The sequence below is a fragment of the Simochromis diagramma genome, unplaced genomic scaffold (genome assembly GCF_900408965.1).
Source record: "Simochromis diagramma unplaced genomic scaffold, fSimDia1.1 OVJJ01000685.1, whole genome shotgun sequence".
NCBI classification, from domain to species: Eukaryota; Metazoa; Chordata; class Actinopteri; order Cichliformes; family Cichlidae; genus Simochromis; species Simochromis diagramma.
In genome coordinates this window covers 14,609,972-14,636,551 of record NW_024387477.1, presented here as the reverse complement: position 1 = coordinate 14,636,551, position 26,580 = coordinate 14,609,972, and the positions used below count along the sequence as shown (strand labels likewise).

At 42.0% G+C, this 26,580-nt stretch overlaps 3 protein-coding genes across 3 annotated transcripts; 1 reads left to right on the top strand and 2 right to left on the bottom strand.

The window, feature by feature from the left end:
- Positions 1-991: 991 nt before the first annotated feature.
- On the bottom strand, positions 992-12,505 carry efemp2a (EGF containing fibulin extracellular matrix protein 2a). Its single transcript, XM_040016086.1, has 11 exons — positions 12,310-12,505; positions 7,326-7,555; positions 6,652-6,700; positions 6,375-6,563; positions 5,770-5,892; positions 5,192-5,308; positions 4,246-4,365; positions 4,017-4,136; positions 3,733-3,859; positions 3,036-3,231; positions 992-1,858 (listed from the first exon to the last, which is right to left on the bottom strand). Exons 2-11 carry the CDS (start codon positions 7,425-7,427, stop codon positions 1,685-1,687), a joined length of 1,317 nt encoding a protein of 438 aa, XP_039872020.1. The 5' UTR covers positions 7,428-7,555; positions 12,310-12,505; the 3' UTR covers positions 992-1,684.
- A 1,432-nt stretch (positions 12,506-13,937) lies between these two features.
- On the bottom strand, positions 13,938-20,470 carry fibpa (fibroblast growth factor (acidic) intracellular binding protein a). Its single transcript, XM_040016319.1, has 11 exons — positions 20,128-20,470; positions 19,957-20,041; positions 17,291-17,489; positions 17,017-17,143; positions 16,667-16,767; positions 16,312-16,445; positions 15,326-15,434; positions 15,153-15,216; positions 14,978-15,064; positions 14,732-14,829; positions 13,938-14,188 (listed from the first exon to the last, which is right to left on the bottom strand). The coding sequence occupies exons 2-11, from the start codon at positions 20,039-20,041 to the stop codon at positions 14,119-14,121; spliced, it is 1,074 nt and encodes a 357-aa protein (XP_039872253.1). The 5' UTR covers positions 20,128-20,470; the 3' UTR covers positions 13,938-14,118.
- A 2,603-nt stretch (positions 20,471-23,073) lies between these two features.
- ccdc85b (coiled-coil domain containing 85B) lies at positions 23,074-25,569 on the top strand. The gene has a single exon (XM_040016062.1). It carries the CDS (start codon positions 23,817-23,819, stop codon positions 24,417-24,419), a length of 603 nt encoding a protein of 200 aa, XP_039871996.1. The 5' UTR covers positions 23,074-23,816; the 3' UTR covers positions 24,420-25,569.
- The last annotated feature ends 1,011 nt before the right edge of the window (positions 25,570-26,580 follow it).

Below are 26,580 nucleotides of genomic sequence, written 5' to 3'. Positions count from 1 at the left end.
TTCACATTTTGAACCACACAAATCACAACTGACATGGTGAGAGTAGTTAACAGCCTGGAAAAGCGAATGTGTCCTCAACACAACAGGAATGTGGCGACAGTAAAACAGGTCTCATTGTGAAAATGAAACGAGCAGCGAAGGTGGCTGAGCTTAAAAAGCAATAGATATAGTACACCAAAGAAGTAGAGGCGAAAACGAAAGGAACTTTCTAAGTTGAGCGTTTAATGTTTCTCATTTTGAGCAGACAGGATGGGCAGGATTTAAGAAGAGTGTATTAGAGAGCAGGCTGTTGATAAAGAAAGAGAGGAAGGGGTGAGGTCATTTGGTCATTTGTAGAGAAGATATAGTACATATTTTGGTCATAAAAGTTGTTGGATGTATTTTATTAATCCGATTCTTATCACTGAATAGAAAGTATATGTCTTTGTGTTGAACCCAGACAAGAAATAATAAAAACATCACTTGGGTTTCCGGCTGATAAAAAAAAAAAGTATGAATTATGTGATGTAGACAGGCAGTCTGTCGAGTAACCGGCTCATTACAGCTTCTTGAAACTGAGGGATGGAAAACCCTCACTGGTAATAGTGGTTTTTCCACCAGTGGCAACCCAGCAAGTGACACAATGGTCAGGTTTATACCTTAAACAGACTTTTTGTTTTCTTCTTTTCTTCCTAAAGGAAAAAAAAATTAATTGATCGGGATTAACGGGTTAGTGTGGGTTCAATAAAGAACTACAAAGCAATTTCCCAGTGCTTCACTATGCTTGTCAGAAAATATTAGGTTTTCTAATATTTATGATCTGCTGACCACTCCTTAATTTTATGGCGCTCCATTTTGCAGTTGAAACCCAAACATAATCCATTATATAATATATAAAAGGTTAAAAGAATCCTCACCAATTAATTTATCAGTAAACCGAGTACTTGTTTCAGCTCGCTAAGCGTGCTAGAAATTCCACAGGGACCTGAAATAAAGAAACTGTATTTAGTTCTTGACACATGGTTGAAAGGGTTTATTGTTTTATTTGGGTTCAAATCTTAAAAACAAAAATTAAAAAAAAAAACAAAAAAAACAAAGTACAACACTCAGGAACAACAGTGGCGGAGATTTCATCGGGAAATGAACAGCGGCGGGCGAAGGAGGAGCGTGGGTGCTGAGGTCTGATGTGAGTGGTTACTGAATCACGTCTGTCAACAGGAAACAGGGCTGACAAGAATAAAGTGACAAACAGAAGAAGATAAGGGTGTAAACTGTGAAACGGATAAGTCTGGTGACGCCCGGCGTGAATCATTCCACCTGAAGGCAGACAGAAAATATGTCACACAGATTCGTTATCGCCATGAATGCAGAAAAACCTCTTTTCCACACGAATGACTGAATAACCGTAAACATGATAACAGGAAAACGGGGAATGACTTTGACAGGACTAATTATTTTAAGGCTGCTGGTTATCTGTGAGACATTGCTGCTACGATGTGTTTGCATACGGTACTGCATGTATATTTTTACACATAGTGAGGGCAGACAGAAAACTGTCACTCTCCGTGGACAACACAGTATAAAAAGCTATTAGTTTAACATCACAGTGACTGGTTGAACTGCATCCACCACTTGTGTTTTACAGCTTCTTTCTCCTTGTTTGTGTCTGTGTCTCGCTCTCCGTGTCCCCTCCAGCTCTTCTTCTTTAAAAGGTGTACGGCCCGACGTAGATGGAGAGTCTGAGGGCGGAGCTTGTCTGATAGTTGTTCTGGTAGTTGACCAGGGGGTTAATGGACACCATCTCCAGGTCCAACGTGTACTCTCTGGGCCCTGACACGGCACGGGCCAGCACCAGCATGGCACTGATGTTATTGATTTGCTGGGGAAGACAAAAAATAATGGAGTGTTAAAGCAGAGTGGCATTTACACTGGTGCTCTTCTCACTGTCACATGTCAAAGTGTCTTCTTTTAAAACGTCTCATCACCTCTATATGAGGTGAGCTTCTTCTTCTTTCTTTTTTTTCAAGAATCTGCACATCCACACAGATGTTTTTCATTTATTCCAGCTGATTAAAATTCTCCTCAGGTTGACACTGGGCTGCGCTTACCAAAGTACATGTACCAATAAAAATGGTAATAGAGTCAGTTTTGCCCTAAACAGGAGCTAGAAAACTAGACGAGTGAGGTGAAAAGTAGAACACAGGCGGCACATTAAGAAGTCCAAGCGAAAAAATAAAGAAGAAATACGTGTAATGAACCACGTGTGCTTATGAAAGTCGAAACAACGTGAGATGAGGTTACTTATCGTACCTTTGTTTTGTGTGTCTGTGGAGGAGGTTTCAGTGATTTTAGTGGGTGTGTGGGCATTGCACCCAAAACACCCAACATTACATGTCTTATCAAGTTTTACTGGGGGTCAACTATGAAAAGGACAGTTTAAAAGATGGTTTGGAGATGGTGGCACTGACAAAAATACATGAGGAAGAGATGAAGATGTTGAGGTTTTCAATGGACAGGATTAGAAATGAGCTCATCAGAGGGAAAGCTCAGGTTGAGGCGAGGCTCAGATGATGGACATGTGCAGGGGAAAACAAATACTCAATGCCAAACACATAGTAGATTTAAAATAAGTGAGTCTTGCCTTTTAAAATTGTACTAATAGCATATAAAATCTACATGTCCAGGCTCCTGGGTATATAACTCAGTTATTGAGGTCAGCCTCTCCTATCATGTGATCAGGGTCTTAACTGTTTCACGCTCTTAGGTCAGCTGATTCAGTTTGATTTGTTTTAAACACTTATTTTTATAGGATAGGTTTTCTTTAACCATTATTTTTGGTCCTGGATGAAAGTGTGTATATGGGAATAAATATAAGACCATATGTTTCCTCTGTGTCTGTATGCTGGAACATGTATACTTATTTTTCAAGTGTGGTTTTATTCAAACTGTGAAGTGCAATGCAACTGTTATTGTTATTATTATTATTACCAGTCTAAAGTTAGTATTTAGACCTAAAGACATCTGGTGTTGTGATTACAGGATCCCACTCTCCTCACCCTGATGTAAAAGTCTCCGTTTTCGTCACCGGAGCGGATGCGGAAGGTGTTGTAAGCCCTCGCAGAGACGCTGGTAGCCTGGATCTGGAAGATGTCCGAGGGGACGGAGCGCTCGGAGGTGATGCTCATGTAGCGGTGCACGATGGAGAAAGGCAGCTCTCGACAGGCGGGGTTGTTGACGGGGCACACGCAGCGGCTGGATGTACAAATGCACACAGAGAGGAGCAAACAGTTACAGTTAAGAGAACAGTTGTGCGTTAGTAGTAGGAAAACATCATGAGCAGTTAGAAAATGAGCCAGCAGAGGGAGTAGTATGACTGAGAGCAAAGGGCTAAAACCTAAACAAATATTGAACAGTGGCCATTTTTTTCCTTCATGTTTTTCTAAAAATCATCTTATACTACTAAATCTTCAGGGATATGTTAATAGTGACCCACACCTGTTCCTGAGCCAGCACTTGTTCACAGATGTAATGGTTTTCTTATTGCATTGGAACACATTCAAACGAAAAGGTTGAAAAGCTGGACTCATACGTGGAAAAAGTAATTGGGGTAATCTTAGAGTTTGAGCCAAACTCAGCACAGGGGCTGATTATACTCGGAGCCGATGGCCAGCACATATTTGAGTAATTGAGAAAAGGTGTGTGGAGTTGCGTGTTCGCGTACGCACACAGAAGCTTTCACGAAGTGTCACTCACTTGTCAGACACTTGGATGTAAGGTTCCTGGCAGCTGTTCTTGTCCACACACTGGTATCGTCCGTGGATGTTCACGCAGTTCTGCGTCTCCGTGCACTCGTGTTCTCCCGTTTCACATTCGTTTATATCTAAAGCGAGCAAACAGCTTGTGATGTTTCGCTGAACAGCAGACAGGGGCTCGAGAACAAGGATGAATAGGCATTGACTCAGTGCACCATTTGTGACTCTGAGAGCACAGAGGGGAAGGTGTTAGTTTCAGGAGGAAATGGAGGCGGGCGCACTCACCCTGACACATTCTGGTGCCCAGCAGTCGGTATCCCTCTGGGCACACGCACGAGAACTTCCCTGGTTCGTTGACACACTGGTACTGGCACAGGTAACTGGAGTAGCTGCACTCATCGATGTCTAACAATTCACAAGGTTGGGTTTTATTAATTGTCGATCACTAAGTAGCAAAAAAATCTGAGAGGGATAAGCGTGCACTATCACTGTCGCTCCTTTTGTCCTTCATTACCTTTACATTCAAAGCCATCGGGCCCGAGCTCGTAGCCCTGATCACAGCGACAGAGGAAAGTGCCGTATGTGTTGTAGCATCTCTGCGAGCAGGGGGCACCCATCTCACATTCATTCACATCTGAAAAGAGGAAAAGCAGAGAATCTGAGGTCTGTTGTAGGCTCTGGATCAAAGGATTTTAATAAAGTTAAAAACCCCAAACTCTGTGTTCATGTCAGTGTGATGAACATGCAGTTTTCCAGTTTTATTTTTAACGTAAGACTGGATCTGGTGGAAAAAGGTGATGTCATGAACTTCTGGAAATCAAAGCACCGATTAAACTTGAACAACGTGATTTATTATGTAGTGACAGTTGTGGAGTTATAAGCTAATGATGTAATCCAAATCCCATCAAACTTAACTCACATGGATTTGATGAAGAAGAAGGAGATCAGCTGAGTTTTTCCGAGGTCAAAGCCTCAATAAACAATTATACTTTTGACAGTAGCTGTGACAACTGTACTCACATACAGTTTGGGGGCAATTCAGTATTGCCATTTGCTTCTATTTTGCATTTGGAAAGTTTTTTTTAGCCTTTGTTTTACAGAATAGGCAACTTATTGGACTATCTGGCAAAAACTATGCAACTAATGTAATTAACTGTTTTATTGAAGCGCTAATTATTTTTTTTAAAAATAGCTTAAACTACCAAACAAATATAAAGAAGTTTAAATTAACTACAGCATTAACAAGAAGTAATAGGGGAGTGATACTGAGAGAGGGAGGCAGCAGTATACATTTGCAAGCAAAACATCCAAAAAACTGGCATCATTACACATCAACTATTACAATTCTTGATGTTAACCTAACATACTTTTACTTTAAATTGTTATTATTTCAGAGTTTTTTTTAGTCAATATTAGAAATGCAGGACTGTTACTCACACTGCTGTACTCTTAAAACTCACCAATGCAAGATCGATTGTTTCCTGCCAGCTGGAAACCTGGTTCACACTGACAAGAGAAGGAGCCGGGCACGTTGACACAGCGATGCTGGCAGTACCTGTACCTGCACTCATCGATATCTGCGAGACAAACGAGAGTTATTAAGAACAAGATTTAAATTTCTAAAGATTTTTGGGCATATTGCCACAGAGGGGGGGGGGGCTATGATGCTCTTTTCTAGCTTCATATTTTTACTCTGTAGCTTTGAATGATTCACAGTTCAAACAAATTGTTATTTATTTCTGTCTGTTTCAAAGGGCCATGGGCTGTTAACAGAGTGCTTGTAAGCCTCGCCTTATTTCCATATAAGGAGGTCTTTGCTGAGCTGCCATTTGCTCCCACAAGAGGAGAAAAAACAGTTGGAAACTGGGCATTTAGAGCAGTCTGAAGTCTGACTTCTTGGCTCACACTTTTATGTATGCAGACTTCATTATGTGAGACTCAAATCCACCATTGTATATAGGAGAGAAAATAAAGAAACGCATAATAACCCAGTTAAGTTTAATTACACCAATTAAAGGTGAAATTCAAAATATCTCACCAACGCACTCTGTGCCGACTTTCCGGTATCCATCCGGACACTGGCAGGTGAAGGCGCCCACCGAGTTGATGCACTCCTGGCTGGGTTGGCAGTCGTGCTCGTGTCTCTCGCACTCATCGATGTCTGTGTTTGTGGGTGTGGTGATACAAACGTTTAAAACGCTGTTATTGTGAGCGAACACACCATCATGCAGCATGACTGACATATACAGTGTGAGTGTTACATGCCACTGGCCACTACGTTCCCCTCACTTGCACCCAGCGGCTGAGAACATCATGTTGAGTCATGTTTGCTGTGTCATGCAGGCCACTTTCTCGCTACAAGTCTTAAAACACAGCAGCTGTCCTCGTGTGAAATCTTCCAAATTCCTGCACTGTCTGCCCGCCTCCCGTGGACTCATGCTCACTCACGCCCTCACAGATTGCACCCACATGCTGCCTCCAGTCCTAACACCTGTTGCAGCCACCTGTCCCTCACAATCTGTGGCCGCCAACAATGAGCTTACACAACCACACACACACACACACACAAACATGCTTAACAATCGCTATTCCTGCGGCCACCTGTCCACCTCCAACCCCCAGACCAACAAACCAGACACCCACCCACACAGCTGTTTCCCTGAGGCTCGTAGCCTAGAGGGCATGGGTTTAAGGGCTCAGCGGGTGTAATAGAAGGCTCTGGAGCAGGGATGAGTGACGCAGAGCGGGGAAGGCACAGGTAGCCTCCATAGTGATTGAAGCACTTCATTTCCCCCTTGCAGGCATCAGGAATGGTCTCACACTCGTTTATGTCTGATGGGAGATTGAAATGTAAAACACAGGGCAAGATTATAGAAGCAAGAGGAGAATCAAGGTGTTACTTGATTCAACATAGCCTTACCTTTGCAGTGCTCAGTCTGAGGGTCCCAATGATACCCATCTGTGCATTCCTGCAAAACGCAGCAGACACAGTGTGTGTGTGAGAAAATGATGGAAAGAAAGATGTGAACAGCCCCCCTGTGCCAAGTAGTTGCATAATGTATTCATAATACATAATAAATTTCCCAGTAGTGAGACGTGTAAAAAAATTAAAACGAAAAGAAAAAGGGGAGGATAGAGAAACTTGTTTCCTCTGCTAAGCCAAAAAGACAAGAAGCCTGCTTCTGTTAGAGGATTTGTGACATGTAAACTACTTTCCTAAAGCAAAATGTCACCCTAAAAAACAAAAAAAAGTATTTAAGGCCACTGTTTGGAAAAAGGGTCATTATCATTCAAGGGAAAAATGCTGCTGTAACCTGCATGGAAAGAGAAACCAGAGGCCTGAAGAAACATGGTATTAAAACCAAATTTAACCCCAGCAATGAACACTGTAAAGTCCTGAGAAGGAAACATTTATGTGGAACTTTGAACAAGAAGATGATGAGGCAATGAGAAAGAGCACAAAGAAAGAACAGAGAGAGGATTGGAGGCCAGCATTTCAACACAAAACCTGTAATGTGAAGTGACAGGTGTGGAAAAGAGATGCTAATAAAAAAGAAAGGAGTAGGAGAGGGAGAGAGATTCATCCATCCTTACCGTGTAGGTGTCACTTTCTGAACGTGGCTGTGAAATCGCACTGCGGAGGAGCACAGTCACACATATGCACACACACAAGATTGGCACACAAATACCCTGCATACTAATGCACTATTTGATGGGAGATTGGGAGATCGGACTGGAGCATGCACACAAGCGCACACACACAACAATCAGGCAGGTAGCGGTGCCCTGAAGACGAGCCTTTGTGATGTGCAGAGCAGTGGTATCTGTGTTCACGGAGAGAGACAGAGGGAAATGAGGAGTGGGGGGGAAAGAAAAAAAAAAACATCAAAAGACAAGATTCGAAACTCAAAAATCACAAAAACGGTTTGATTCTGTCTCAAAACTCTCCTGTGCTGTTAGCTGTTCCCACAGCTGAGATGGATAAATCAACTGGAAGCAAAGGCACCAGAGCCAAGTTTTAAGAAGTCAGTCAGAATGCAAACAGTTCGTTTCTTGGACTCGGTTCACCGTTTGACAACCAAACAGTTCCCCCTTGATCGCAGCGAGAATAAATGGAGTGAATCACTGTGCCAGGTAAGAACATAAACGCTGTGACGTCCTCCAACTTTCTGCTGAAAATAACAAAGTCAACATCCCAGAAATACTTTCATATTAGCTTCTCACAGAAAGCTCTCTATGTCTGCACGCTGGCAGCCGGCAGGGTGACAGTCCTGCTGAGCGCTGCCTCCAGAGGTTCGGTTTACAGTGTATCAGCGCTGCATCGGTGGGCCCGCATCAATCCAGGTCAAAACATCAATTTTTTTTTTTTTTACAGAAGCCTCTCCTGCTCAGCTGTTTCAGTCTCACAGATTACATTAGTTTGCACCTACCAAACTCATTTTATGTAGAATCAGAGTCATGCTTGTTTAACGAACGGGGGAATCTGTCTTTGCCAAAATAACCAAACACATTAAATGCTCCACTTAAGTAGAATTTCTGGTTCTTTACTTGCGTAACTTCCAATTTTATGCCACTTTTAGCTAAACTGCATTTCACAGGGAACATTTGTACTCAGTAAATGAATCTTTATTTAACAAAAACATTGCTTATAAAACGTTATGGATTTTTATGGATTATAGGACATGTCGTGTCGTCATATGTCTAAGTGAGCTTGTTTCGGTTTATATGCAAAGCTGTGCAGAGAAAGCAACTGAACATCTTTTAAAAAGTATGTGCAATCACACTTTTATTATTTAAGAAATATTTAAAGCTCTGTGAAAGCTTTCACGGAACTTTATAAAACACCTTTACTGCTTCTATCAGAATTAAAAGTTTAAGTAGCAGCCAGGAGCTGATAATGAAATGGACTGAATTAGGTGATCATGAGCAGCTGTGACCACCTCTATAAAAGCAGATGTTTTGGCAGTTTGCTGGTCTGAAGCGTTTAGGTGTGTTAACCCGGTTTGACAAGCAAATTCGATCTGTGCAATGGTCACAGAAACTTAAAATTTTCAGGCTTCAGTTAAATGTTAAAGTTCATGGCAGTCCAGTAAGAAAAAGACTGAACAAGTATGGCTTGTTTGGAAGGGAAAGAAAAAAAAAGTTTGTAGCTTACGTTTGTAGCTTTGTAGCTTAAGTTTGTTGCTTTTGAACAAACCGCAAGATTTCTGGAATAATGTCCTTTGGACAGGTCAGCCCAAAGTGGCGATGTTTGGCAAAAGACAGAATATCAGCACAAATGCCTCATATAGTAACTGTCTCTCACTGTGGTGGAGGGGTAATTATTTGGACTTGGGCACCCTGCTGTCACTGAGTGGACCATGAATTCCCCTGTATACCAAGTTATTCCACAGTCAGATGTAAGGCAGTCTGCCCGCTAGAGCTGGGCTGAAACTGGATCATGGGAGAGGACAATGAAATCAAGCAAAGCAGCACATCTTCAACACAATGGCTGAAAAAGAAAATAATCGCTGGGCCTTTCATACATGACTGAAATCCTGCGGTGGGCCTTTAATAGTCTTTATGCATTACTGTGAAAAACTGTTTGACAATCAAACAGAGAGCCGTGCATGAATGAAAGAAGAGTTGGACAGATTACCTCCAGAATGATGCGAGAGACTGATAGATGATGACTACTTCAGAGTCGTGCAATTAAACAGGGTTACAGGGTTCAATCAAACCAATGGACCAGTGCAGGGTAAAAAGAGCTGCACAACATTTACTACATTTATTTTAAAGCTTCAGTTACTATGGCTATTTTCTGATATAGATTTAAAATCTAAAATATATTTGTCCTGCAGCAACTTGAGTACCTGTCTATGGTGTACCCTGCCTGGATGTATGTAAAACATAAATCTTGGTTACTTTTAGATTAAGTAATTCAACTGGCTTTTTTGTTGTTCAGTAAAATTAGACAATATACAAAACATAAATCAGTCCATTATAAACACTTTTATTTTATCTGCCTGGATTATTGTAGAACAAATTAACCAAAACACTATTAATCAACATGAGAATGTAAAGAACTAAAAGCATGACCATTTAACTACCATATTAGCCTCTTTAAATCAACTTCCAGTATGCTTTAGACTAAATGTTTATAATATATTATCAAAATATAAGGGTCTCTGTGGCCACTATTTAAGAGCCCTATCTTTGATGTCTTAGTACTGTATGCACAGGGGTCTTTTACCCACACCTCTTGCAAGACTTTTTCATGTATTTCTAAGGTAAATATATATTGCATGGTTCATTAGTGATGGATTGGGCCTCTCTGGCAGCAATGACACAACCATCCTTCAGTTAATGTTCCTGAAAGAAGCTATAAGTGTTTAAGCTGAGCCTAAACATAAACAAGTTGCCCGTTCCATCTCCGCCAGACCAAAAAGACACGCAGAAAAAAACAGACAAATTGAAATAATAAAAAAATCCTAAGCAAGTCTTGTTTGCAAAGTGAGTGAGCTCCAGTTAAAATACAGGGAGGAAGGTCATAATCACTGCCTGTCTACGTGCATACACTCACGCTCTGATATAAACTCCCGAGGCCACATTTGCAGGCATTGCTTATTGCTTTATTTCAGGCTGAGACAAACAGAAGGCTGCAGGGTGACTTGGACACCCCGAAATACTCGAGGAATGACATCACCGTGACCTTTGAGTGGTGAAAAGCAGAAAAATATGCTCTCACACTGTAAGCTCAGACGGTAGCGCATACCAACGCGCAATCAGACAGCCGCAGTGCGTGATCTCTCTGAATTGGCCCAACAGTGACTTACAACCAGCAAGAATTTGACCCGAAACCACCCAAAAACAAACTGACCATCAGACTGGGGTCCAGTCACTCACTGGCTACTGAGTGTGGGCAGCAAGGATGCATGGGTGTTTCCCTCCTGCTGCTGGAGATCAAGTGGCGGCAGATCTCTGGAATGCCCGTGGCAAGGATGTGGGCACCAGTTCTCAGCTGGGATGCCCTGCCACTGCAGTGGTTCCCAGAGTATCGGGTTCTGGGAAACCCCCCACAGTTCACATAAGAGGACAGCTGGTGCCAGACCTCCAGCCACTCTTCCCTAACCTCCCATCCCTTTGGAGGATGTGTAGGAGGATGTCAGAGAATGCGGCTCTGATACAGAACTTCATTGTCTGCATTCGACCACCACTGACAGGGAAAATACACGATTTGAATAACTGATGAGTCAATCCATAGAAAATGAATCAGGAAGAATTTTCATGACTCGTTTTCCAGCAAAACAGTGAAAGCAACTACACAAATATGCAGTTTCCCCTGCTTTTTCTGTCAATACGAAAGTAACCCAGATATGCAGCAGGGTTTGATTATTAGTGAGGCAAAATGAGACATCTGAAAATGACATCTTGGACTCTGGGAACTTGTGGTGGGCTTCTTTTTTATACAAGTCTACCATTTACTAGCCCACAAAAATAAAAAATACAAATCATCGATACTTAATGAAGTATTTGGAACTTGGCTCAGCTTCAGGACTGCCAGGTGACCCATTTTTAAATTCACACATTCAGAACAGCTTAACAAGCAAAATGTCAGGCGGCTTATATCAGTGACCACATGGAAACCAAAAAAAGACCAACAGCTGGAACACACACACACAGAGTTTAGACTCCAGGATGGTCACTTGTTGTAGTGTATACACAAAGTTTGCGTTGATGTGCTTGGCTGTGCGTGGAGCAGCCTGAGAACACGGTGACCCAGCGCGCTCCACCAGCTGTGCTCAGTTACATTTGTGGCAGTGAACCTGCATATCCACAATCAGGGAGTCTCCATCTCACACTCGGCCTGACTTCTGTTCCGGGAAGCTCCACAGGTAAAGACAGAAATAACGCCCTGTCGGAGAAACTCACTCACAAGGCAAAACATGTTCCTCCTGAACTCCAACATGTGATGCTTTTGTGTTAGAGTTCAGAAAACTTTGACATGCTTGCTTTTTCTAATCCCCACCTTAAAGTGGAAACATCTGCTTTTACCTGCAGGAAATTGATTACACAAAAAGTGAAACAGCAGTTGTGCACTGTGAGGTCATCCAGGTTTAGAGAACTCGTCTACATGTTGACACCTGTTTGTGTTTCAGATTTTGAACTTCCCCCACCTAGAGACTAAACTGATCTTGTGACACTGACGTTAAAAGTTGTACAAGAGGGATGAGGCGGAAGGATTTTGCAATATTACAGTACGATAACATGTGCCCTGTGACTCACTGCCTCTCTTCCTGTCTAACCCCATATTACAGTCAGAGCCAAGAAGTAAACTACTCAGACACAGTTAGCCACGTTATCTTGGCTCTCATAAGGAGCCAAGTGCAGCTGGGAGAGCAGAGCAGAGAGCAGGGCAGTGGTGCAAGTGTGACGTGTATGGCCTGTACTAGAAAAAGTGGGTAAGAGGTACATCTCACCTCCCTTACTTCTCCCTAAAATGCTCGCAAAACGTAGTAAGTCATCCAGCAAGTCTCTCTTTAACAAACAGCCATTCTTTGATATGTGTAAGAGGCTAAAGAAGCACAGGAAAACTCACAGAGGAATCTTCTGTCTCTCAGTCGCCGTCTGACCAGTGTGTCCCTCCTGCCGGCTGCGGTCGTCCCAGCCGAGTTGGCGTACAGAAGTGGTCCCTTAAACTCCTGCCTGTATGACCCTGAGAGAGAGAGTGAGTGGGGAGACCGACAGCTGGAGCAGCTGAGCACATGGAAAGGGAGGGAGAGAGAAAGAGAGAGGGAGAGAGAGGGAGCGAGCAAGACAGGCAGAGGCGAGAGAGAGAGAGAAAGGGAGGAGAGGAACAGCCCCCTTACCCCCCCTCTGGCCCCCTGCACTGCCATCCTCCACTCCCCAAACCCCCTCTCCCTGACCCCCCAGGATGCAAATTCCTGGTCTGCGGCCCAAATACCGAAATTCCAAACCCGTCCAAATCGCAGGCACAACTCGCAGATTCACACACGCACATGCCCCCACATCTTTTCACCCTCTCACTGGTCCCACAACACACCTGGTTTCATTTAAACCAAACCCCCGCAAAATCCCGAAGCTCTCCCACCCATTCTTCCCTCCCTTTTCCCATTTACCCCCCATCTATCTATACTTACCTCCCCCATCTCTCACTCCCCTTTTTTCTTTTCCATAAAGCCACTAAAGCCCTCGCTCTCGTCCAATCTGACATGCAGGGATATTTATAGCCAGAGAGAGAGGGAAGTTAATGGAATGTGGACAAAAATTAGAGAGTGGAAGAGAGCGACAGTCTGTGTGTGTGTGTGTGTGTGTGTGTGTGTGTGTGTGTGTGTGTGTGTGTGTGTGTATGTGTGTGTGTACGTGTTTGGAAAATTTTTATTTTACAGAATAAACCAGCGGTGCTTTCTGGGACAAAAGACAAAAAAATAAAGAAGTATCATGAGTCTTGACCCACGCACCAACTTTTGCTCTTCTCGTGTTTGTGCGTGACTAATGCGTTACTGCGCTTGGAATCATTTCCAGCAGCATGTTGTCTTGCAAAATTTGTAGTCTGTCATGATGCAAACGGGTTAAGATGTTGCTTAACTCACATTAATCCTCATTAGTTTCAGTCTCATTCAACTCTAATGGACACAAATTCAGACTATCCTCAAATTGGGATCAACAGCAGCGGCAGCGCTAGTCTTAATTTTCCTTAAAAATATCTCATCACTTGCAAAATAGCTCCCTGCATTTTATTTTTAGATGGGAGGCGGTTTCTCCAGCTACCCTCCAGTGTTTGGTTTAAAAACCTTCACTCGGCCTCAGCTTATTTGTCTGCCTTTTGTTTTTGTCGGGTGGCAGAGATGGCAGCTGTCACTACAGGGGATGTTGTTAAAAATCACAGTCCCAGCTGGACTAACTGTGCCCCCACCCCTCATCCAGTTGGTCCCTATTCCCATAAACACACAGAGACACCCCACACACTGACTGGAGTCACAGCCTGTCGTGCATGTGATCCGCTGGTCCTCTTAAAGTGAATTAGTGAATAAAACGCTAATTCAGTTGGAGTCAATATCAAATTCGCTGCTTTCACTTCTTAAGTATGGTTCACCCAACCCCCAACCCCCGGTGAAAGATCCTGGGGGGGGGGGTTAATCACAACATCTCTTCCTTCCAGAATAAACATGAAACATTACATAGGAAATAAAACAGAAGGGCATTTTTTATGTAAAATCTTAATTTTATTTACAAACCAAATTTACAGACAACGTTGGGGGACGCTAGGAGCAAAGCAGGCAGACAAACATACAGCGATGACGGAAGAAGCAGAGAAAGCACATCCGAAGGAGCGAAGTAACGCCATAGCAAACTGAAAGGAGACGTGAACCGCTAGGAGAACTCTTCAGTCGTGATACATTTTGAAGATGCAGCTTTTGACGACGCCCATGTATCTGTCCCACACAACTTGATGTCTGAGGGCAGAAAAGAGAAAGAAAACGAGAGCAAACGGTGAGTAAAAGGAGTGAAAAGAGGTGCTCCAAATTTCATGTCAGACTGTAATTGTGAAATCAGAGTGAAGAGAGTAAATGAGGCAATCTGTGTCCCCCCTGCGTATACTGGTGGGGGAGTGGGGGGTCTATGTTTCTTTTTATGAATATGTCTTTGTTAAGCTTGTAGTGGTTCAGGGCTGTGTAAACCCTTAACTACATTCCTGAGTGTTTGCACGAGAAACAAGGTAACTACAGTTTAAGAAGTCATGAGCAAGATAGGGAGACACCCACTGGCAGAACAAGGGCGTCAATTTTTGGGAGGGTTTTAACATACAGCTTCACGCTTCAGCAGCGTCTAACACCGCCATGCATATCCTTATTCGGTTATTTGAAGTTTTCCCCAAAAGCTCTCTATGAAAATCACAGCTCTATTTTTAGCACAGGATACCCCGGGGGAATTGATAACCTGGGTCGGTGCCAGGCTCTGACTGATAAGCTTCGGAGAATAAAAGCACATTAACTCACTTGAATGTGTCGAGTATGTGTGCAGAGTTGGTGTAATGAGTGAGGTAGAGTTTCATGTCCGCAGCTGACCACCGGTCTGAACGGCACGGCTCAATAAACTGTGGGATAAAAGGAGGTGAGAAGGTTACAGCATAAAGCCTCAAAGGCAGACTGATGCTGGGACAGACATTAAAGTATTCGGGCTGGGTGAGCCGTCTTTACTTATATATATATATTTATTTATTTATTTTTTAAAGAAAATCTCACCTTCTCTACAAGATCAATAAAGAAATCTCTGACATCTTTTGTGTTGGTCAGCTTTGCAGCTATGTTGATGAGGCCTCTGGAAAGATTCTGCAGAAACAAAATTACATTCGAAACTGTTATTTCCTTTTCACAGTTATTCTCACGGAATATCATAAAGATACTTATCATCTCTCACCTTGAAACTACCCTCCATCTCAATGAAAACTTTCGTCTTTCCTCTCAGGGCTGTGCAGACCAAACTGAGCAGAAATAAGAGAAGAAAGGAAAAGAAAACAGATTAAAAAAATTCAGAAGCTTTTTCAGGAGTCAGCAAAACATGGAAGTGTCTGGAAAGCGTGTTCCTGTTACCTTTTGTGTTGATCGAGCAGATCTTTGTCAGTGATTAAAATCTTCAGCTCTTTCAGTTCTTGTAAAAACTCTTTGTCGAGATCGACGTCCATGTCTTCCACCATGTTGTCTACAGGAAAATTCAGACACTGTCAAGTTAGTTTAATGGGAAATTTTTCTAGAAATTATATTTTAAATATTTGTGTTCTTATAACTGCTTGGTTATTAAGTATAATGACTCAGATGCTACCTAATATTATTCCCTCTTTCACTCTCCTAATTGTTAACCTGGGAATTTAAAATTCATCCTCTTACTGATGAAGTAAAGCCTGAAGGACCTCTGGTGGTCAGTAAACCTCACTGACAGAGCCACTGATCTAAACTTTATTTAGTAAACACAATCAACATATAGTTACCGGCTTTGTTAAGGTACACCTTGCTAATAGCAGGTTTGACCAGCTTTTTACCTTCAGAACTGCCTTAATCCTTCATAGGGTCAACAAAGTGCTAAAAACATTCCTCAGGTTTGACATGACAGCATCACACAGTTGCTGTAGATTTGTTACTAGTGAGAAGATGGGTACAATATCTTCATAAAGGGATGGACATGGTCAGCAATAGTACTCAGGAATGCTGTGGTATTTAAACGATGCTGAGCTGGCGCTAAGGGGCCCAAAAAGTACCAAGAAAATATTCCCACACCATCACACAACCACTACAAGCCAGAACCATTTATGCAAGGCAGGATGGATCTATGCTGGCTTTACCTCAGAACATCACAACAGGAGTCGAGACTCATCAGACCAGGCAACATTTTTCCAATATTCTATTGTTCAATTTTGTTGAGCCTGTGTGAATTTGAGCCTCAGTTTCTTAGCTAAAGGGAGAGGTACCCAGTGCGGTCTTCAGCTGCTGTAGCCTATCTCCTTCAAGGTTTGATACTATGTGTGTTTAGAGATACTTTGGTTCTAATCAAGTGGTTATTTGAGTCAAAACTAAGCACTCACCAACAGCCCCAACTGTCCAGTTGCTGATAAGCTGACCGGCACAGAAAGCAAAATCCTGGAAACTGAGGTATTGCAGCTTTCTTTTTCCCGTCTCAAACCGATTGTTGGCAAAGAAAACGATGGCAGCGTAATCCCTGTGATAAAGACAATAAACACACGGCATTTAAAAAAACACAAAATAAAACCAAGCAATCAGAGCACCCAATCTTTTCATGTGGTGTTTCGTTAGAATTTGTTGCAAAATAACATATTAATTCATCACAACACTACAACATAACAGATTTTAAGTTATACAACTGCTGTAAAACACAAGCCTGAGGCAGAAGGCTTGTGCTCTGTGCCTGTCGCTGATTACCTTGCAAGTTTGTCAGACAGAAGAAAATGCTGACGTATGTTCTCCACCAGGGGTCCCTTCAGCTCTTCGACAACTTTGAAAACACGTTTGAAGTTGTCGAACTGAAATTACACACACAATGCAAGAGGTTTACTAATACTGAAAGAATCTGCTCCACAATCAGAAATCCCACCACAACTAATAAAATGTACCCAGAGCTATAAAACCAAATTAATTGTTGAAACCGGCAGACAACAGGAGCTCTGGCATGGTTTGTTGTTTGTTTCAACACTCAGCTGTATCCTACCATTCAATAACACACTGCCGGAGCTTTAAAATATCAATCTTTACAATGCACAGTGAAGACTTACCTGTCGTCTGCAGCTTTTTAGTGTCACACTTGTCTTGGCACTGATGTCGTCCAAGTCTTTCTTTGTTCCCTTGGAGAGCTTCTTTCCCAGGACCTCACGAACAAATGTATCATCAAAGGCATAGTATCTAAACAAGGAAAGAGACACAAAAACTAAATTGCCATGAGAAGAAACGTAGCATAAAGGAGGAGGTTTGGCAAATAAATACAGGAATAGAGAGTTGTGACTCCTCTGAAATAAATGGGTTAATTAAATTAGAGCGTCATGGCCGCACCTCTCTATGAGCATGATTTGCCGATGAGGAGGGATCTGGAACAGCAGCTGGTTGGCTAGTTTGGCCGGACTGTGCAGCAGGCGCTCACACATCTGGAAAGTCCTGTACTGGTCCATGGTGTCACTCAGCAGGACATCTTTACTTGCCTCACACTCGTCCATCACTCCTCCCTCCATGCGTACCTTCACTGCATCGTTCACTGTTGGATAAATCACACAAGCGCAGTTCAAATGGTTGATGAACCGATGATGCCTGAAGTTACTTGTGATAACATGAATGAACAATCACTGCTGTGCTGTGAATAATCAGCAGCCTGAAACAGCTGCTGCACCATATTTGGCCATTAAACCCTGTATTTCCAATTTCTTTACCATATTTGATTCTTAAAGTTTACTTGTTCCTTAAATGAGTCTTATGATACTTAGAAGCCACACGTGCGTGTGTTTAAACACTTTACCTGACCTGAAATCACCACACCTAACATGTGATCCTGCTAGGCGCACCCAGTAAACCCCGTTCCAAAGAGAGAACACCTACTCCTATGTTTAATACTGATGAGAATGGAAACAGTGGATGGATTCATGAGGAGGGTTTGGTGCATATTTTTATTTATAATGGGATGTCTACATGACTGTATGTCACATGTATTTTTTAACACCTGTTCTCCACTTACTTGATGAAATTATTTAGAGATAACACACTTTTTCACCTTCACATGGGGTGGCAGTTACACCAAGAGAGAGTTATTCATTGTGTTACTTATCCTAAATTAATTTAACCAGTAATTAGCTTTAGTAAATCCTGCCTGGCAGCTTCATCTTCATTAATCTTTGTTCAATATATCCACCGTACCTCCTCTGCACATGTCCAGACTATCTCAGCCTCGCCTCTCTAACTTTGTCTTCAAGAATTTGAAGCAATCTAAACTTTTTTGTTCGTTTTCTTTACAGACAGAGCAGCGTGTGTTTGTTTGCTTTGTTCAGATTCATTACTGCAATTACTTTGAAGTTGAAAAATTAAGCCTTTAAGCATCATTTGTGCTTTCTGACTGGGTCCCAATGAGGATATCAAGCCTCATCTCTGTATCTCCTAATTAACACACCCCATATTATGACTAAAAATTAATAACAAAACTAATAAAAACTTTAACTGGAAGGAGTAAACACAGCCTGGAAATAAACTAAATTGAAACACTCAACAGCACTGTCAGAAACAGTGAGCAGATCACAGGAGACAGAAAACGATCTGCCTGACTGAAGTATTTCTGTGTTCTCAGAGAATGATCGACCTCTGTATGCAGAGCTCTGCCTTCAAGCTCAAACTATGGATTAGGTGGAATCATTACAAATGCTCAATAGCTCCTATTGCAATCAAACTATTACAGTCTGATTATGTTTTTATGTTTGTTTTTTATTTCTTATGTGTATTTGCTTTGGTGTAATGCTGCAGCCTAACTGCCAAGTCTGAGCTTAAATATTACACTAAATCGTCTTCACTGTAGTTTTTTTCCCTTGCCTTCTCAGATGCTTCATTTGAACATTTTTAGACGCCTAAGATGTGAAACCATTATGTATTTCACAAAAGTATCTTATTTTCTGTAAAAACAAGAACATTAATTAGTTTTAAATACTGAGGTCCTTCACTGATCCCCTCTCGACTGTTTGGTTTCAACACTTTAATTTATTTTATATAATTAAAGGAAGCCAGTCACTCTGTAATTATACGTTTTCAACAGGCTGTGTAGCAAAATCATGGCCCAGTCATTTACAAATGTGTTAAGAGGTGTGATCAGTATTTCCTCCAGTTAAATGTGGCTCAGACCAAAGAACGCTTATTGATTTTTGGAGGAGGCCAAGTCCCCCTGTTCCTGCACCATTTCTCAATAAAGGTGACCCATTGGGAGAAGTGCAGCCATAAAAATACCTGGAAGAGAAATTAAATGCTGTTTCAAATACAGATGCATTGTTCAGAAAGGGAAATCATGGCTGTTTTTTAAAGTATCTTGGAAATGCTTTATTCTCTTTTTTACTGAGTCTGTGCTTTTATTTTCTGTGACTTGCTTATTTGGCAAAGCCTTAATCTTTAAAACCGGTGAAAAGTAGAGAAAACGGTTAAGTTGTCCTGTAAGATTACCGGGCACCACCTTTAGTGAATTTCAGTATCTGTGTGAAATCAAGAGTCCTCTCAAAGGGACAGACTGTCGTTTTAGAATCTCAGCATCCTTTACATATTAACAACCACACGTTTCTATCAGAGAGAAGGTTAAGTCGCCCCACAGTTAGCACTAATAGACTCAGGCAGTCATTTGTTCCATCTCCTGCTGTATGTTTTAAACTTTTAACTTTTAACCATTTCCCTCAGTTCACTGTAGGATTTTGCATTCTATGTCTGTACTGAGTTGGATCACTGTCTGCAAAACAAAGTGTCACATGGTGATGTTGAAGCTTTATTACATGTTATTACTATTTTTGGACTGCTTTATTATTCTGAACCACCCCTTAAAATATACTTTGATACTTGAGGTGGATGACCTTCAGGCTGGGCACCTCTGCTTTGACTGTGTTAGCCGCCAACTCCAGGTAATCACACACTCTTTATATAAAAACGCATCTATTAATAGGATCGTTGTGACCCAGACTCTCACATGTGTTTAGCGTTACCCCTACCTGTGTATCCGTCCAACCACAGCTGGTAAACCTCCTCATCCATGATGGTGGTGTTACCCACGAACACATCCAGCTCTACAGACATCTGCTTAAAACAAACAAGAAAAACATGTTTATTGTTTAGCTCAGGTATCACCGACATATAGCTGATTAGCTCGGGTGATATTATACCTTGTTCTCAGTGTTCTCTCAGGTAGCTGGCGGCAATAAAATCGTGTCTGCAAAGTGAACTATTTAATTCTATTAGCTGGGCTTAAATTTGCTCTCCATGGCTTACTGATTAGCTAACTTCCTCCATAAAATGTTAGCCTCCGGAGCTAGCCGAGCTGCACAGTTATCGACGGCCAATAAACGGGCAGCACTGCGGCGAATTAAGACCACGTTAATGTGACGATATGACACGATTATTAAGCAGCTTTTGAATTTACAGCAACAACGTCTATGAAATATTACAGCCCGTGAGAGACACGAGTGCGTAATGTCAACAACAGCAGTCACGTAGCAGATACTTCCGGTTCTATGATGTCACAGGAAAAGCTCCCGAATTAAAAATATGTTTTTGTTTTTTGGTTAATTTAAGTTAATTTAAGTTTATTTTAATTTAATTGCAATTTTAATTTCTTTCCCATGTTTTTTTTCTATTAATCAGTATTTCGGTCGCATCTTTTTTTGTATCGTGTGAAATTCCTTTGATCGTTTATGTCCGCTATGTTCATTACCTTCCTTGCAATAAAGCTATTGTTTTAGATACCTATTATGTCATCGTCTTATCACAAAACTCAGGCACTGAAAACATTCAATGTACACGTGACTGCTTTTTATATTAAATAAATAAATAAATGTGTTTTTTTATAGTATATATATAGTATATATATATTCATATTAATACAGAAACATACTTCTTTGCAACTCATTCACACCTCTATCAACACACTCAAGGCAAATAATAATAATAATAATAATAATACCCCTGCTCCCCCGGAAGATCATACAGTGGCCACAAATGACTGAAAGAGAATACTTTTGCTGCACATATTGAAGGATATCTCCTTTCTCAGGAGCCCGGCACGCCTTTTTGTTTACAGCCTCTGTGTTGGTCTTCCAGTTCAGCCTGTTGTAGACGTGGACACCCAGGTACTGGTACTCCTCCACCACATAAACACCCCGTCCCAGGATAGAAACGGGTCGTATAATAGACGTCCTCTTCCTTGTGAAGTCCATCACCAACTCTCTAGATTATGGTGATTCTATTTTATTTATTTATTTTTGCAGGATTTTGCTATATCTACATATAGCACAGCCCTTCCCGTGTTTTTTTTTTTTCTTTTTCAATTATCTTTCATTGGCTTAAACATCAGTTTTCTCGGTGTGTGGGGGGGGGGGGGGGTCTTGCTCTTTTTCCCATTAACAGTTACTGCAGACGTCTCACATGACTGTGGCCAGCATGTGACACAACTATGAGACGCCCCTGAGGATTACCAATATGAATAACACACCATTCATCTGTAGTGTTTTAGGAGCTGATTATGTGCTTTTAAGGTGTGGCTCTGACAAGTGAATACGTAATAATAGGTAATGTTAGTGCAGACAAAACGGTAACTTCTGTGATATTAGAGTGTTTAGATACATAGAAAATCATTATCATTGAAAGCTTGACAAATGGCCTTCAGGATAAGCAGTTTTCTTTTATTTCTTCAATGTTTGGCCTCTCTTCTAAGCCAACGTCTACTTTGATTGACCATCCAAGGGTTGGATTAGAGGTGAATTACCCTACAGTAACTCAACAGGCAACATTCATATAAAGAAAGAAAGACTTCAGTGACCAGACAAGAAAATCCGAAAGATAATGAACGATTATGTGAAGACTCAAATTACAGCACTGCGCCTGGCAGCCACACAGTACCCTATTGTTGATCATTTGTTCCCTAAGTTATTATAAAATGTGTCAGATCACAGATAGGCTTCTTTGTGAGCACCGGGCCCCACAGTGCTGTGCGTTTTGCTTGCTGCCTGCGTTTACACAATCTGCTCTTTTCCTCCGACGATTAATCTAAATAAATCCCCGTAAATCCCTCTCCTCGCCCTCCCTTTCTGTGTTTCTGCATGTGTCCTTCAAAAAAGAAAAATCACAACACGGGAGGGTGAAAACGAATCAGCCAAACACGCCTTTTTTGTCGACTCTCCTGCTGCGCATCAACACTCTCATTTCTAACCTCACATGACACCCTGATTCCATCCCCAGATCCCCCTTGCGCGGTTAACACCCTACATTGTTGTGGCCTCAGTGAAACAATGGAGGTGGGACAGAGGGCGGAAGGATGTGGCTGAATGCCTCAGCATAAACCCATGGAAAAAAAGGGTCTGCAGTCACACTTTCCGCCAATGTTCTTTGAAAAGTAACAAGTACAACCAGGAGTCACTCATGCACTCCACTGTCATAGACATGTATCTGGTTTTTGAGGATGAGATCATTCTAATGAACAGGAAAAACCGAAGGAAGTGGGTTTACACAGGCTTTTCCTATCAATTTCCTTCATACATTTCCAACTTGTTTTGGTTTCATAGCATGAAAAGGATAAGAAAAAAGAAAAATACAATAAAATAAAGAAATAAAAAAAATGGGTTTGAATCCAAATGGGGGCGCACACGTTCCTCATTGAGGGAGCGCGTGGAGAGAGGATCTTCCATGTCAAATCTCGTTATTTAGAGTGGAATTAGATGAACCACAGAGCTTTAGATTATTAAATGTTGCCATTTACGGCTACAAAACAGGCTCAAATAACGCAATGTGGAATTGCCACACTGCGAACATCAGAGAAAACCACAAACAGTTCTGATTACTAGCTTATCTAAGGAAATTTGCCAAGTTACAAATCCTGATAAAGCAGTAAAGTTTCCTTTAAAACCTCTACAAAATAAAAGCATCTCTGCTGAGCATCGCGGCTTCACTGAAACGCGACCAAAACTAAAAGGCGTCACTCGTTACAAATATATAATCTAGTTCAGCGGTGCTCTCAAAGCAACATTTGTGACAGTTCTTTTCTTAAAAACAACAATCTGAAGCTTTTATTTTGAAGGCTGCTTGTACTGGTCTCCGTCAGAGCTCCAGCTTCACACGCAGCTCGCTGCTTAGCGGAGTCACAGCCGTGAAAGTGGCGGAGGCGGACATTGTTGTGGTAACAGTCCATCTCCGGAGGATGAGCACAGATGATGATGTACATATTTTGAGCGGTGAGCTTTGTTTGTTATTTATTTTTTTAATCTAAACAATGAATCTTTTTTAAAGAAAAGGGGGGTAAAGCTGCTGCGCCGTGCGGACTCCTGCAGCCACCGGAGTTCATTCAGCTGAGGCGAGACAAGCACAGCCCGATGAGACGATGCCAGCGGTGTAGAAATCACAACATCTGCAGGGTGTGCTTGGTCAAGCCTCCGTGGACTCACCGGGCCTTTGTCCAGAAAAGCCCACGGAGCGGCTGTTGCCTTCAAAAAAAAAACTGCGCGGGGAGGAGAAATAAGGGCTGCTGTGCTCCCGGAGGCCTTTGGAGAAAGCAGCCTGCTGCTGAGAGGATGACAGATTGACGTTAATAGGGGCTTGCGGTGCGTTTTTCACACACGACCTCATTAAGGCGTTATCCACGGAGAACAGCACAAAAAGGGACTGAAGTCACAGCCTTGGAGATAAAGACAATCTAAATAAAGACACCACATGTTTCTGCCTTGATTTTACCTCCGGTGATCAAATACATTACATCTGGATTACAGCGGATGCATGTGTTGAGCATTAAATATAGCCACATCTCAGCGCTTTTAATAGATTCTCAGGTACCCATAGGTGTCGTTTTTTACTGAAAGAAGAAAAAATGGGTAGCGAAGGTGAGATAATAAACAGAGAACTGTCAAAGATGTCTGACGAGGACTTGCTGGCGTGCTCCAAAGAGGAGCTGGTGAGCCGGTTGCGTAAAGAGGAGTCAGAGAAAATATCGGCTCTGATCCAGCGCGGTCGGCTTATCAAAGAGGTAAATAAACAGCTGCAGGGACACCTCCTCGAAATCAGGGAACTGAAAGTCATCAATCAGCGCCTGCAGGAGGAGAACACGGAGCTGCGGGACCTGTGCTGCTTCCTAGACGACGACCGGCTCAAAGTGAAGAAGCTGGCCCGGGAATGGCAGCTGTTCGGGCATCACGCAGCCAAAGTGATGCGGGAGGACCTGGGCGGGTACTTGAAAAAGCTCGCTGACCTGGAGCGCATGCAGGACGGGCTGGTGAAGGAGAATCTGGACCTGAAGGAGCTGTGCCTGGTCCTGGAAGAGGAGTGTGTGAGCAGGAGTGACTCCAGTCCAGGAGGTTCCACCGAGCTGAATCTGCCCTGCATGGTGGCCCGGGACCTGGGAGATGGGAGCTCAAGCACAGGCAGCGTGGGAAGCCCAGACCAGCTTCACCTGGTGTGCTCACCTGATGACTGATGGCAGGTGTGTGTCAGCAGCTGAGGACTGGAGGGAGACAAAGGTGCTCTGTCAGATAGTACAAATTAATCTGGAGGATTAAAAAAAAAAGCATTAGGGCTTTCTGAATGCTGCAAAGATTTGTGTGCCACTAGACTTGAGACTCTTTCCACATTTCAGGACTTTACAAAGACATTTATTAGATGTTTGCCAGATGATAACATGTCTAAATTTTACAGTGTTTTTTCTAAAGATTCTCCTGAAAATTCTCCTTTTTCAGTGGTCTGTTGTTGAGAAAAAAATGGGACCAAAAAAGTGGGTCACATATATAAATTTATCTCATGCACTGGATTAGCCTACACTGGTAGAAGCCTTTTTCTCAATTGCACTGGACAGCGTTATCTTGGATCTTGAAAACACAGATCTAAAGATTCATTTCAATCCAGTTTCGAGCCATATTTAGTCCTCTGAATTCCAATAGCACTGAAACAAAGGAAACTATTTGATAATTGCTTTTTTTGCTAATGATGTGTAATATTTTATGCACTCTCGCTTCCTCAGGACAGGATTGGAGTGCCATGTGTGCATGATGATTGTCACCATTTGTAACAAAGCCTGTGAAGCAGCCTGACGTGAAGGCCCTTTAGGTTTCCTGAGGGGTGGGGCTGCTGAGAATAATGTAACACGTGCAGACCTACACACTCACTTTGGATCAGGCATGGTAGATGTTGTTGGACCTCACGCAGAGCTGAACTGAAAAATAAGTTCTGTCACTATTTTTAAAATTCAACTGGAAAACTCTTTGTATCAAACTGGAAGGTCTACAAGTTTTGGTTGATTTTTATTCTGTTTAAGCCGAGCTGTTTAAATTCTTTTTTTTCTTCTTGTCTTTGTTTTTTTTAAATGAAGTTGTTGCTGAATTATCATAAGATTTGTTAGCTTCTTCTTCTGTAACTCATGCTTTGTATTTAATCTGTAACATTAGGAGCAAACTTAACTTCAGCCCTTCTTTAATCTTGATTTGTCTGTATTAACTAGCTTTACTAACCAGTTTCAGTTTAAACCATAGCACCTGGATTACAAGAGGTTTATTTTGTTGTTAGCTGTTTATTGGTGGGCTATGCTCGTAGTGCACTGAAAAGCTTTAAATACAGTGGCTATGACACTCGGGGCTGTTCTGACCTTTCTTTGTGTATTTGCCTTGCAGAAAACATGCATTTAACATGACACACACGACAAATTGATTTCTGCATTTGTTCTGACCTTCGTGTCTGAACCAACTGCGCTTGATTGATGCTGCCTTCATGCCACACTGACTGACGTTATGGATATTCATCAGTTTTATTTTTGGAGCCCTATTTGCACAGTCTGGAGAGCTGATGGGGGTGGAGGGGGGTGATGCTTTTACCCACTTAGTGATGCACAGACGTCCTTTGACAGCAGCGTACATACAGATTTTTTTCTCCCTCGTGCTCTCCAGCTCTCAATCTGACTCTTGTTCCATCTCCGCCTCTCTGCCTCGCTCATCCCATTTTAGCAATTCAATGCTCTCTGAGCCGTGTATGTATTAGCAAGAGATTCACTTCATTTTAGGTTAACAGAGGCCACAGTGTTGAGAGAGGAGGGTCAGAGAGTGGCCAGCAGAGTTTGTCAGCGCATGGTGCAGTAATCAAACTCTCTTACTCGCTGCCACTAATGATTAATTCAGTATTTATTACTGTGTCAGGTATTTTTTTCAATTAACTGATATGAAGTATGGCCTTAACACCCAGAGTCAAAGGGTAATGTCTTGAAAGTATTGGATTGTTTCTGATCAACAGTCTGAAGATGTTAAGATCAAAGACCACAGAAACCTGGAGAAGCTACAGTCCAGGGGCGGAGCCAGGCAGGGGTCTGGGGTGGCACTGCCCCCAGAACCAATAATGAAGCTTATTGGGGGGTTCATCATAGGAGTTAAGAAGTAATCAGACACAGCTGGGTATAATTTTAACAATCAATTAATGTTTATCAACAGTTAAAAAATAATTAAATTAACAACCGTTGCATATTTCTTTTAAAATGATTTAAAATGTGACTGTATACGAGTCTTCACAGTGTACATGTCTACATGTGTGAAAACCTATTTCTGCCACTTAAAAAAATAATAAATAAATGAACAATTTTTTCATCTATAAGTAAAAAT

Bases quoted from the DNA above. Each gene is read 5' to 3' on its own strand.
- efemp2a (XM_040016086.1), bottom strand. From the start codon at position 7,427: ATGCAGGGTATTTGTGTGCCAATCTTGTGTGTGTGCATATGTGTGACT. The intron at 5,893-6,374 runs GTGGGTGTCTGG...CCACAAACACAG, and splicing joins TCAGGGAAACAGCTGTGTGG to ACATCGATGAGTGCGAGAGA. The intron at 4,137-4,245 runs GTAATGAAGGAC...GTGAATTGTTAG, and splicing joins CGATGGCTTTGAATGTAAAG to ACATCGATGAGTGCAGCTAC.
- fibpa (XM_040016319.1), bottom strand. From the start codon at position 20,041: ATGTCTGTAGAGCTGGATGTGTTCGTGGGTAACACCACCATCATGGAT. The intron at 15,217-15,325 runs GTAACAGGAACA...ATTTCTGCTCAG, and splicing joins CTGCTCGATCAACACAAAAG to TTTGGTCTGCACAGCCCTGA. The intron at 14,830-14,977 runs GTGAGATTTTCT...TTTATCCCACAG, and splicing joins TTATTGATCTTGTAGAGAAG to TTTATTGAGCCGTGCCGTTC.
- ccdc85b (XM_040016062.1), top strand. From the start codon at position 23,817: ATGGGTAGCGAAGGTGAGATAATAAACAGAGAACTGTCAAAGATGTCT.